We start from the raw sequence: 13,909 nt of genomic DNA, 5'->3' as shown, positions 1-13,909 counted from the left end.
CTGTAGAGGCAGAAATAGGTCATTTGGCCCACTGCGTCTACCCTGCCATTCAATGAGATCACGGCTGATCTGATAATCCTCAACTCTACTTTCCTACTTTATCCCCATAATCCTTGATTCCCTTACTGACTAACCTCTCCACCTAGCCTTAGAATTGGGATAAATGCCAATTTCATCTGACCTCGATGATGCAACTGCAATGCTGCCACAATTGTTGACCCTTTTATTGTGTTCTCAAATGGATTTCATTAATTTTGTCATAAAGATTTAAAGTGAAAGTTTGACTGAAACTGCATTTACTGGAATGATTTTGTTTCAGTCTGCTTTCATTTTTTGTAATCGCTGATTACTAGCTTTTAGCTGAAGAATAGGGATATAACTAAATGGAATCCTTCTTCGTTTTACTCAACATAAATGATTTCTCACTTTGACATTATGACTCCACTTCCTTTTATCTGAAATATTTTACATTTCAAAATTGATTAACATATGCTTGCCATTTGATGCTGTAGTTTGTCTTGACAATATAAATCTATCTGTTGCCCTGGCCATATTGGAAACACTTCCATAGCATAAGCTGTGGATCACATGAGTTGTAACAGAGAATTAAAGATGACTTTATCTTCTGTTTTATCAGTCTACTGGGAGCAGTATATCTCAAATTGCAACAGTTTAATGTACATACTCTTTTCATTATTTAACTTGCAATTAAGATGAGCCGTAAGTCTCAGCTTTAGCATTCAGCTCCTGAGAAGCATGGTTTCCACTCCAAGCTCTATAACAATACTTCCTTCAGTATTTCAAGCTGCCTCAATGGTAGCTGAAGATGCTGCCCCCTATTGGCATCCTCGGCAGGGCGAGTGCCAGCACAGCCTCTGGGACGTATGTGGCAGGAGTCAGCTCCTTGGCAAGACTGAGCCTAGCATTAAGGGATGAAAATGTGTTGCTGGAAAAGCGCAGCAGGTCAGGCAGCATCCAAGGAACAGGAGAATCGACGTTTCGGGCATAAGCCCTTCTTCAGCTCTGATCTCCAGCATCTGCAGCCCTCACTTTCTCCTAGCAATGAGGGAGCAGGGCGTTAGGGAGCTTGCAATGTCAGTGATTGTGGGTCCAGCAGCATGATGGCTCAATGGTTAGCACTGCTGCCTCACAGCGCCAGGGTTCAATTCCAAGCTCATGCGACTGTCTGTGTGGAGTTTACACATTCTCCCCCCATGTCTGCTTGGGTTTCCTCCAGGTGCTGCAGTTTCCTCTCACAATCCAAAGACATGCAGTTTAGGTGAATTGGCCATGCTAAATTACCCATAGTATTCAGGGATGTGTAGGTTAGATGCATTAATCAGGGTAAAATAATAGGATAGTGGAATGGATCTGGGTGGGTTACTCTTCAGAGGGTCAGTATGGACTAGCTGGGCTGAAGGGCCTGTTTCCACACTGTAGGGATTCTAATTCTAAAAAATTCTAATTCTAGCGATGAGTGATGGCACCAGAGCGGGGTTATCTTTGACGATGATGAGCCCAGTGTTGGACTTGAGGCAGTGGCAGCAGCATTGGTTTTCAAAGACAGGACGGCTGCTGCAGTCAGTGTCAGTCAGCTGCCACAGTGTGTAGGCCCAAATCGATATCCTAGGTGGATTGACAGGAGTGGCAGTTGCTTTAGCAGTGGTGTGGTAGGCCCAGTGTGGGATTCCTGGAATAGACCGTGTCGGAAAACATGACAAAGAGGAAGAAATCGAGCCCCTAAGCATTTTCGAAAGACTGTAATGTTTGGCTATTAGCATTATTTCTTTATTTTTATACGTAATAGTAATAGTCACTGTAATGTTTGACTTTTAACTTTGTTCTTTTTTCTACCTTCTTCTTATAATTCAGTACCTAAGAACCTGTACCTAAGATGGCACCTTGTGTGGCATCATTATGCACTATTCACTTTACTTTTGTACTTTTATACGTGACAATAAAAATCTAAATCTTATATAAAAAAAAGATTTATCTTTCTCCCCATGCCCTAAGTTTCAATCTTTTCTTTTGTTGTTTTACCCCAATCCCACTAGTCATGATATGTTCTTCCTGCTGCCCAAGCATTTGCTTCTGTTCTTCTTCTTCTCTCTCTCTCTCTCTCTCCCCCTCCCTCCCCAGCTGTAGCTCCCACTGCTCTCCTGTTGCCTAGCCTTCCTTTTCCAACTGCCTTTCCGTGTAACCGCCTGTTATATGGACAGGCCAGCTCACTCTACTGTGTGACTTGTACATAATGAAAAGTTGCTGCGACAATCCATTTTAAGGGCAAGAGGCAACAGTGTCTGCATAGTATAATAAAGAACGTATACTTCCTTGTTCAACTAGAAGTGTCATTCGACATGGTATGTTGCATGTTATCAATTTTTACAGGTTATATTGGTATGTGAGACATTGTTAAAGAGACTTTGAACAGAACCAAATGTTTGATTTAATTCCTTTGAGATCTTAAGCTGTTCTGCCCAGAAGTCCATCTGACATCTTCAGAGAGTGTTGTGTTTATGTCATGCTTCAGTATTAATCTTTTCAAATCTTTCAGATTCATATACTACATGTTCCCCAATCCATACACCCCAGCCTTTTGCCCCTCATACTATATTTTATCTGCATCAAGCCTCTGACTTTGCAAGAAACTGGCTTTAAAAAAAGAACTGCAGATGTTGGAAATCAGAAACAAAAATTGAATTTTCTGGAAAACTCTGCAGGTCCAGCAGCATCTAACCCAAAACATTAACTCTGCTTTCTCTCCATAGGTGCTTCCAGACTTACTGAGTGTCTCCAGTAATTTCTGTTTTTGTTTTGGAAAACTGGTCATTTGCTGAGTGGAACACTTCTGCCTTTGATTCCCTTTCTAATAGTCTTGAGGTCCCTTTATACTGGAAGACATTTAATCTCTTGGATTTCATTCATAAAGGACATCTTCCCTACTGAAACGGCATCTGGAATCATTGAGCATTGATCACCCCTTCTCTATGGTGGCTTCCATGGAGTTCTATGCACTTCATCTTTAATCTGTGTCATCAGATTTTTATCCTCTATCTGCCCTGTAGATTTTGTGCTGAAAGAGATTAATTGTTTATATTGGCATATTGATTTGTTTAAAGTTGCTTATTCACTCTCAGTGACTGCACTATTCGTGAAACATGTTTGCTTCCTGAGTTCTACTATTTAATGATTATATCTGTCTTGGCATGATTTTTGTCACGTTCTGCCATTTGAACAAGTTTGAACATGACCTCCTATAAAAGAATGAAAAATCTGATTATGAAGTGTACTGTATACATATAGGTTTTCTACTATTTAGAACCTCAATTTTGGACAGTTGCTTAATTTAAACGTTTTACTCCCTCGACTATTGAATTGCATTGTTGTTGACTATATTCAGTGCTTTCTTAGGTATGATTCACTGCCTGGTAATATAGAGACAATACTGTCTAATTTGAAATTTGTGGGATAACCCTTGACATATGTATCAGCTTGCCAAAACGTAGGGCCTGAAATCACCTTATTTCCCTTAGGAACACTTATGGTTGCTCTTCTACTGTACACTGTCCCATTTATTTGACCTCTTTATGTGGATAACTATCTAATATCGTGCCTTTGTGAAATTAGATACCAGTTCTGCAGTTTCTGTAAGTGACCTATAACATGACAAATAAAGCATTCAGTTTTAATAGCTAGATCCTGTCTGTGTCTGTGAAGTTTCTTTGCTGACAATGCTGATAGGGATGTTTCGGGTCTGGTACCTGTCCTACACACAGTATCAGTTGTTCACATATCATTTCTCATTTTGTACCTTGAGAATTTAAATGACTCTGCCGATATTCTATGCCACGTTGATTTTCTCCTCTTAGGATTGATCTGTGTTACTTGCAGACTTCTACTTCACTCACTATCTCAATGGCTTTCACTGCAGTTAGGTCTTCTTAGGACTGTTATAAATCAGGTTAACGCATCACCAATTCCCAACATATGAATTCTGCCTTAAGTCAACATAGTCACATTTCTCCACTAATCTGTCGAGATCATCAATGAAATTGTCCATTGATTCTGCTCTGGGCTAAACTCTTAAGTATTGCTCTGTCAAGAATTTTATTACTTCTGCAGTTAAATATTTTGTCAAAAGCTTTTGATTTCTATTCAAATGTATTTGTTGTTCATTTTGCCCCTCAGTGAGCTTCAACACTATTAGCTCCCAATACTCCCAATTGTGTATAAAAATGTATTAAAGTGTTCCGCATTGATTTAATATCTATTTTGGAAGCTATTCTAGCTTTCAGAAATTGCTTTCTTCAAATTGTCCAATTCACTGTTCTTTTTGTCTGATCTCTGAAATTATATCTTACTAGCAGTATTGTTCCCGATGCCATGTCTTCCAAATGTGATTGTATATTTTGTTTGATTAAAATGTTTCTATTTTATAGTAACAGCAATTCCAGCTGTGGCTCTTTGTTGCTGTACTAGATGTGTTTTCCAGTGTTTTGTGGCTCTTATAGAGGATTTTCACAGTTAAAGTGCAGAACTCCCATCCTTCATTGATGAAATTTAGGTTTCCAGCCATTATTCTATCTTCACTATATGAATCCTGCTGTTTGTGGTTTTGATAAGTGATTCTCACTTTCATCATGATTTACAGAATTACTCCTGTACCTTGCTCCATTGGCAGCACCTTCCAAACTCATGGCTACTGTACCTCTAAACCCAAATCTTATTTTGCACTCCCTTAAACATAACCGCCAACTCTCACTGCAAAACTTCCCAACTAACTCCTGACTTAAAATGCACTCTCTCCCATCTAACCCCTAACTCTCATGGCACATCAATGTTCTATAAGGATAAATGGCTCTGAAAGGGTAAATACTGAGGAGTGTCTCAGTAACAATATCTATCACACAAATTTAATTTGTAGATGATTGATAACATTCAATAAAGTGCACCTGTTTAATACAGGAGCCTCCTTTCATTAGCGGCTGACTTTTCTGTACCACATTAGACCAAACAGGCCATGTAAATCTTTACCAGGAGAGAGGATGGTGGCAGAAAGCCTACTAGATGGATTTTGCAACATTATAAGCAGGGGTGAGGATTCATCTTCCAACTGCCAACATTCTCCAATTTAACTCCTCCTATGTCTTTACATATTTTGAAAATATTTTAGTATTGGCTGGTGCCTTCTACAAGTAGTGATCAAAGATTGTGGAAGGTAGAGATAGACTGAGTAATGTTGCCCCACTGACACTCCAATAACAAATTCCACTTTCGACACGATATGTAGCAATATGCCTATCGTTAAACCAAGCACAATCAAATTGGTTTATTTTACTATTCACATATAATTTAAATAATTTGAACGAGCATTTATTTTCAATTTATGTATGGTACTTAAATTGAGATGTGTTTAGAAATACAAACATTGCAAAAGTTTGAGTACTAACAGAAGAATTGTTAAGACACTGTTTGAGCACACCGTTCTTAATCCATTTTTTAATTGTTATTAATTTGCTAGTATGAACTTAACTGCACAAACCCATTAAGTACCAAACATAAATAGCAATCTGAGCTGGATTTGGTTTCTTGCAACCAGGAAACATTTAGGGATTTCCAGTTAACCTCAGGCTTGGGATGTCAGCCAAGGTCATGATCTTTGTGTGATGACATCTGCTGGAAAGTACCAAGTATGGATATTGGGTGTCAACAGCATCAGGCTGCAATGTAATGTTGCCCTATATTTGAATAGCGAATGATGATAATTGCTGAAGCTTGTATATGAAAGCAGTCCACTTGAGGAAAATACCACAGATTACTGATACCTGTGAAGCTGTGCTTCAGCAAGAATCAAAGACCTCATCTGGAAAGCTTAATAATAAAATGAAAGAAGTGGTGTATAGTCAGAATAATTGGTAAATAATAAAAAACAGAATTTGAATATATGATACAAGATGATGCACAGGGAAAAACCATGAAGCACTTGTTTAAATTGTCAAATAATTTTCAGCATTTTCACTTTATAAACATGCCCAGCTGTTATTATTGAAATAGAATAATAACAGCAACTTGGCTTTTTACTAGACCTTCTATTTAGAACAATTCCTTAAGAATCAAAAAATGGTTTAAATTGAGAAAGAGTCCAAAAGCTTGTCACCTAGAGGGATCTGGATGTTCTTGCACATGAAACACAAAAAGTTAACATGCAGATACAGTAAAAAATAAAGAAAGCAAATGGAACATTAGCTTTTATTGCTCAGGGATTGGCATTTAAAAATAGAGCAGTCTTGTTACACAGTTAAGGGCACTGGTGAGATCACACCTTGAGTACTGTGTGTAGTTTTGGTGCCAATATTTCAAAAGTTTACGTGGCCATGACAAAAGTAAACTAGCCCTCTCATCCTTCTCAGTGTGTCTGCTGCCCTTGATATGGCTCACCACATCTCCCCCTAACACTTCCTCACCAGTTGAATGGCTGCTGGAACTACACTTGCATGGTTCCATTCTATTCAATCTAATCATTACCACAGAATAATTTAGGTTCCCTCCCCATTCACATATCATTACCTCTGGTTACTCCAAGAATGCCTCCTTCTTATTTCCCATCTACATGCTGCCCCTCAGCAAAATCACTGGAAAACAATCCACATGTTTTCACATGTTTGTTCCAATATTCAGCTCCAACTCAGCATCACATCTCTGAAACTTCCATTGTCTGGCTTCACCTGACAAAGGAGCAGCGCTCTGAAAGCTTGCGATTTTGAATAAACCTGTTGGACTATAACTTGGTGTCGTGTGACTTCTGACTTTGTCCATCCTAGTCCAACACCAAAACCCCCACTTTGAAATTCTTGTATAGTTTGTTGACACTCAGTACTGGATGAGTAAAAAGCTCCCCCAACTAAACAAATTCAAGACTCAAAGCATTGCCTTCTGTCCTAGCCATTAACACCATTCTTCTTTCTCACAACTGTCTGAGACTGAACATAACTGTTTACAAGACATCATGGCCTATTTGACCCTTAGCCCTACATCATAAAGGCTACTTATTTCCACCTTGTAACATTGACTCTGTCTCTGCTGCTGAAATTCTCATGAATGACTCAGTTACTTTCCAAACCTGACTATTCTAAAGTACTCAAAACATCCCACATTGTACCATCTGCAAATGAGTGGTCATCAAAATTCTGCTAAAATGACCTAACTCACCACCAATTCACAATTCCCAACACTTCTGTCATTGTGCTTACTGACTTGTATCCCATCTCCAGTTAGGTAATGCTTCAACTTCAAAATTCCCATCCTTATTTTCAACCCCTTCCATGGATTCATCCCCATTTATTCTGAATTTTCTCCAACCATTTGACCTCACAGATAACAAAAAGAGAAATTGATAGAGAAACTCAGTAGGTCTGGCAACATCTGTGGAGAGAATGCAGAGTTAATGTTTTGAGCCCAGTGACCCTCTAAGATATCTGCACACTCAGATTCTGGCCTCCAGTACATACGTGATTTTAGTTCCTCTTTCACTGGAATCTAAGTTCTCATCAACCAGTTTCCTTTCCAAATCTCTCGGCTTCTTTTCCCCTTTTTTCCAACTATCAGACAGTGCATAAAACCTACCTCTATGATCAAGTCTTTGGTCAAATGCCCTCATGTCTCTCACATGCTCAAGTGTCAAATGTTGTTTGATAATTTTCCTGTAAAGTCTTAATTAGATTAGATTAGATTACTTACAGTGTGGAAACAGGCCCTTCGGCCCAACAAGTGGTCAAATGCCCTCATGTCTCTCACATGCTCAAGTGTCAAATGTTGTTTGATAATTTTCCTGTAAAGTGCTTGCAACATTTTGTTATGTTAAAGGTGCTACATGAATAGGTATTGTTGACATCTCAAAATGAGGCTTTAACATGCCACCTTTCACAAAGTGGCATAAGTGTTATCATTAGTAAGACTGTTACCAACATGTGCTTATGGAACCATAATGTGTTTACCAATCACAAGGAACACTTTACACTCACATCTTAAGTCAACACATGTCACTGTACAGATGTCAACAACAGACAGTTAAGAATATCTTACTAATAAACTTCAGTGATTACTTGTTTATTTCTACCAAATAATCAAAGATCATAGTTCTCTTAATTTTCACCCTAGAATACAGGCACACTACAGTTCAATATCTAGCTAAAACATTTCTATTTTAGTCGGGACATGAGTCAATTTAATGTTGATATTCTACTGCAATAGGAGACAAGAATTTCCTATAAGCTGGTAGCCCATGACTACTTCAGACCAGTTGTTTATTGGGTTGATGTTTCAAAATATTTGTTTGAAACATATGTTTTCTATGTTCATCAACAGTTGAGGTGGGATTAAAATGCTAAGAATGTAAATTACCAAGCAATGTTGCAGGAATACCAACGGTAAGGCATCAGTTTTCCAGTGGGCTGATGGCAGGCAAGTGGACATGTTTGGGACTTAACATAACAAAAGGTGAGAGAATGAGAATAAACTGGCCATTAGGAGTATAATGTTGGAGCAATGTTAAATTAAACTCAAGGGTTAAGAAAAACCTTGACCGTAGTTGCATCAACTAGTTACATGTGTATTCATACTTACGATAACCTTGACTATGCGATATTTATTGATGCTCTGTTTATTGAATCAAGGTGAAAATGCCACTGGTTCTCTAAAGTTCAGAAATTTTCTTTAACAGCTCTCGCTACAAAGATCAAGCAGCTTCAAGCACTTTGAACGCTCAAAGCCTCCATCATCACCATTGGTTACTGAACAAGAACTCAATTTTAATGAAAATGTAAGTCCTGTGAATGATTCTGTTGAAGATTTTAATTTGTGATTTTATTTTAACAAAATAGAAGGTAGATTCTCTTGAATATTTCAGGTACAGCAGACTTGCTTTGTCCTTCACCTCACTTTTTCATCTTGTCTCTCTTCCTGCATTTTCTATACACAGCAAAAGGAAGGATTTAAGCCCATTCACAATCCAGATCATTTTATTAGTTGAATACACCATTTTTATAATAAATATTTTCATAACTAGAAAACTTTTACAAGTGAGTTTCTGTGATGTTGCTGACAGGAGTTATCATATAATACAAATGTTCTCTCTAATGGAAATATTCATAGATGCAAAATGGTTTATGTGACATTAATCATGAACAAATTAACTTTCACATGAAATAAATTTGACTCCTTTTTAAAAGGGTGATAATCTATTTGATAATGAATAGTTTAATGACTTGCTGAAAATGTAGAAAACGTAATTTAATGTAATTTGCTTATTTGTAATATTAGAATAGAACCTCAGCCAGTTGACCAGGCATGGATTTACTTACAGGTGGGAATGACTGACACTAAGGAGCCTAACACAGAAGAAACCCCCAAATCTGGAAACAGACTCGGAAAGAAATGGCGAGCAGTTATTTCACGAACTATGAATAGGAAAACTGGTCGAATGATGGTGAAAGCTTTGGCAGAAGACCGGGTAAGAGCTACTTCAGGGTTCCACATTGTCAGCACAAAAGCTCTTTATTTGTGTTGTGATTGTTTCTCTAGAAACTTTGTGAAGTGAAGGAGGCTCTTTGGCCCACCACAGCATGATAGTTAAATGATAACACAGTTGCATTCATTTGAGGTATGAATTTGCAACACCTTGCATCTGAATCAAGGAAGTTCCCGAATTGTGTATTGTAACCCTTGGACCAATGAGCTGCAAATTACTGTTGCAGTGTAAGTGGTTCTGTAAGAACTACAGTCCTGGACCAGACATTAAGCTGGCAAAGTAAGACTGCACAACATTTAAGACACTGCACAACAGAGTAATGTTTAAAAAATAACAAAATTTTTATTTGTTCTGCACTTGTTAAAATCATGCTGAGTCACTGATCATCGTATATCCTTGATGCAAGAACAAGCTGCAACCTCTCTGGCAGCGATAGGGCACTGGGACTGCCTGGATGGTGAGAGCATCCCCTGCAGTTACAATGGCAACAAGCACAGCCTTTTTTAAAAAAATGTGAGACGATCTGGTTAATAGACCACAGAATTTCAAACAAGTGACAATATTCATGCATACTAAGTTTCAGACATCTGTTTGTATGAGGGGGCAGAGCTGCAAATTGAGGGGTGATAGATTTAAGACAGATGTTAGAGGCAGGTTCTTCACTCAGAGAGTGGTAAGGGCATGGAACGTCCTATCTGCCAATATAGTTTTCATTGATGTGCATAGATCTCATTGGAAGTGTCTGATACCTCACATCTATCTTAAACAAGCCTTGCTACTTTAGGGAACACTGCACATGTAGTGACCATTTTTATTGAATCAAAAATGCTAATGCTACACCTGTCAATTTAGTTGACTTCTGAAGTTTTTTATTGGATTATTCTGAGCAATATCCAGGAACTGAACTTTCTCAATGACTGATTAATAGGAAGATAATGGAACAATTTTCATGTCTATAAAAGCACTATCACCAACCTGTGGAAATGAGGTGCTAGTGCCTTTAAAAGGTAAGTACTGTTTCCAATCTTGCCCCAAATGACTATGTACTTAGCAGTATTATGTCAGAAGCAGCCGCAATTCAGCTGATTGGTCTATTTAGTGCGAAAATTGAAGTTCTGTGACATACACCCATAATTCAAATCAGATCAACATGACCTATTTTTTTAAAGAAGGAATTGCTTCTACAAGCATTGCTTTAACCACAATGAAAATATTTTTAAAACCATCATATTTAGTTTTTGGCATCTAACACGTTATCATCAGATACAGTCTTAGTGACTTTGGTTACAGCATTACCAGCAAGGATCCCACTCTGGTTCAGATTTAATTCTGAGTTTCAGTATCATCCCCCACAAGAAAACATCTGGAGAGGATGAACAGGTTATTCTGCAGTTTTTCAATTATGTGATGATACTTTAGGTATTAATGGCACCCCATAATTTAATGACAAAAGCACGCATAATATCCAACAGGCAGCATACATATTTCCACACTTTGTGAGGGATTTTTCTTGTTCAACGGCTCACCACTCTATGAAGCACAAATTTGATTCTCAAATGACTCGTTGAGGCACACATCCAAATGTTGAACATTAGATGTTAAACCAGTGCTTCCCACATATTTTTCCACCATGATCCCATTATGAGGTTTGAAAATTGTCACAATTCCTCTGGGTGAACTGTCGAAGAGGTGTCAGGTTGTGGGATGATCGTTGAGGGAAAGGGGCAGTAGATCTGTAAGAGTTTGTGTGAGTGAGCAGTGCTACAAGGCAGCCATTGCTGTCTCTGAGCTTGTGGCTGCACTTGGGCTCCAATCCATACATTGGAAGCCCTTACTCCATACATGTATCTACTAACCTTCTGGGATCTGAACATGTGCCACACCAAAAATCTAGACTCCGTGTGGCCACCTGGATGACTATGCCCTATAATATTATTATAAGGCATAGTTTTTTTGGTATTGAATTTTGAAGGATTATGGAAAAATTGAGTAATTATAAGTTCTGTAGAAATACTTGATTTATTTTAGAAGGGCATCAATTAAAGGTCACATTGAACCTTGTTTTTGTTTTTAAAAAGACACTTCAGGGAATTGACATGACTTCAGGTAATGTAGAAATCAGCTGCTTGGGTTCTATGGTTGTCGTGTTTGAAGAGTATTTTGCTTGTAGATTGTATGGTTTCAAGTTGCTGAAAAAGCCTGTTAAGGATATCTATCCAGTTCAACTCTTTCATGTTTCCGAAACACTCTTGTGGTGAATCCATTGTTAGACCTGTCCTCATGAAGAGCATCCAGAAGATTTCTTAAATCTATGTTTCCTGAGCAACCTACATCTGCCAGGACTCCACAGTCAACTGCACATGTCTATAATCTGTCCACATGTTCCAGAATGCCCAATTGACAGCCATCTGAATATTATTCAATTTCTCCTTCGAGAACTAATCATTATTGGCCCCAAATGTTGTTCTTCCTTCAATGTGGACACTTGCAGAGAGAAATAATTTCTGTCTCCTTTAGCCATTTATGTTTTGGGTATTTAAATGGGTAAATGTTGATATTTTCATATCATAAACTTTGTGACCAGTTTTTCAATTTTATTCAATTAGTTTTCGTTTGTAACAAATCTTCATTCTAATATTTATTAAAGAAACCTGTTTGATGAATCTATCTATCTATCTATCTATCTATCTATCTATCTATCTATCTATCTATCTATCTATCTATCTGATGTCTGATAGGGAAAGAGTATGGTTGCTTGTATCAGGAACTAGGTAAAGCAATTAATTCATATTATGATCTATGCATGAGTGGGGTGACAGAGAGAGCAAGGCAGCAAGAGAGCATAAGAAAGAGAGAAACATTTCAACCATTACAATACTGGTCCTCAATTTCACTTAATCCTCATCTATTCTACCATGAGCATGGACAAAAATGAAAACGCATTGATTTTGAACATGTGTTACACTCACTTGAGTTTCAATGAGGATTTATATTTGGAAATTTATTTTCATTCTGAGGCCATGCAGACTAGTAACACAGTGAATCTTCTCTTCTGAAAAACCCACAGGAAATAAAAGTTGTTTTGAACGTTTCCACTTCACGGTTTGATTGCTAGGCATATCAAAATTCAAGGTGACAATGATTATCCCTGTTTTTGCTACTTTTGATGAAGAATCACTGGAATCTAGAAATGTTGGCAGTGAGGCCTTTTTATACTCTCTGAGCAAAACTGATCTTTGCTGCAATACAAGGCATTTCCAGTCTATAAAATGACCTCACCAACTAGCTGTTTGATCTGAAATCTTTGCTGGACTAAGATTGGATTTACCTCACTTAAATGCACATATATTGATGGAATTTTTGGTGATGATGTAACCATCCTGTCAACTTTCAAGGAGCGATTCAGATGCATGCTTCTCAAAATCAGGCCACACACTGGTCCCTCTTTGTATGGTACATTTCATCTTGGTATCTGTGCTTAAGATAATGTCCCTAATCTTCCATTGCTGCACTAGTTTTCACAAAAGCCAAATGCTCTTGCAGCAACAAATTTAATGAGGTCAGATGGGCTGATGTGATAAGTTGAATTCAATCCAGATAAATGTGTGGTAATGCACCTGGGCAGGACAAACAAGGCAAGGAAATACATGATGAATGTTTAGACCCTGGGAAGCACCAAGAATCAGACAGACTTTTGTGTGCATCTCCATTAATCCCTTAGCTCACTGTCTGTAAAGATGGTACAGGCAAAAACCCTCATAAGATTTAATAAGCAGTTAGGCATACACTTGCAATGGAGAAAGTGAGGACTGCAGATGCTGGAGTCCATTCCTGAAGAAGGGCTCATGCCCGAAACGTCGATTCTCCTGCTCTTTGGATGCTGCCTGACCTACTGCGCTTTTCCAGCAACACATTTTCAGTTCATACACTTGCAATGCCAAGGCATGCAAGGCTGTTGTGGGTAAATTACTACAAGTGACCTTAAAGTTGTATATTTCTTAAGAAATCACACAGAAAATCAAATAGTGAAAGAATTTAAACCTTATTGCAAGTAGCATCCAAATAAGACCCCTCAAATAAACAAAGTTAAGCCTCACAACCCAAATTAGCTCTTACCTGACAAAAACTACGATTCCAATAAAGAGTCTGTCTCAGAATATGGCTTAGGTTTGATCCTTGTATTGATCCTTGTATTCATCAAAGTTCTTATGCTGAAGAATCCTGGAGTTGAATTCTAATTCAATTTTCTTTCTTTCAAGTTTGTGATATGACATGATTGATGATCATTTATGTTCTTTCATTCGAAATATTGACTACTCCTCTGGAATTATTATATTCATCATTAACTGTCTGTTTGAAGACATGTTTACTGAAATTAAGGCC

General features: G+C 38.0%; 1 protein-coding gene across 1 annotated transcript in view; it reads left to right on the top strand.

The window, feature by feature from the left end:
• The window catches only part of sash3 (SAM and SH3 domain containing 3), a 65,611-nt gene that overhangs the window by 33,653 nt on the left and 18,049 nt on the right, over positions 1 to 13,909 (top strand). The window contains exons 2-3 of the mRNA XM_043704672.1: positions 8,720 to 8,818; positions 9,362 to 9,508. Coding sequence (XP_043560607.1) covers positions 8,720 to 8,818; positions 9,362 to 9,508 — 246 coding nt within the window. The remainder of the gene's footprint in view (positions 1 to 8,719; positions 8,819 to 9,361; positions 9,509 to 13,909) is intronic.

Source organism: Chiloscyllium plagiosum, chromosome 15 (genome assembly GCF_004010195.1).
Source record: "Chiloscyllium plagiosum isolate BGI_BamShark_2017 chromosome 15, ASM401019v2, whole genome shotgun sequence".
NCBI classification, from domain to species: Eukaryota; Metazoa; Chordata; class Chondrichthyes; order Orectolobiformes; family Hemiscylliidae; genus Chiloscyllium; species Chiloscyllium plagiosum.
The sequence above is the reverse complement of the archived record's forward strand: the minus strand, read 5'-3'. Positions and strand labels throughout refer to the sequence as shown.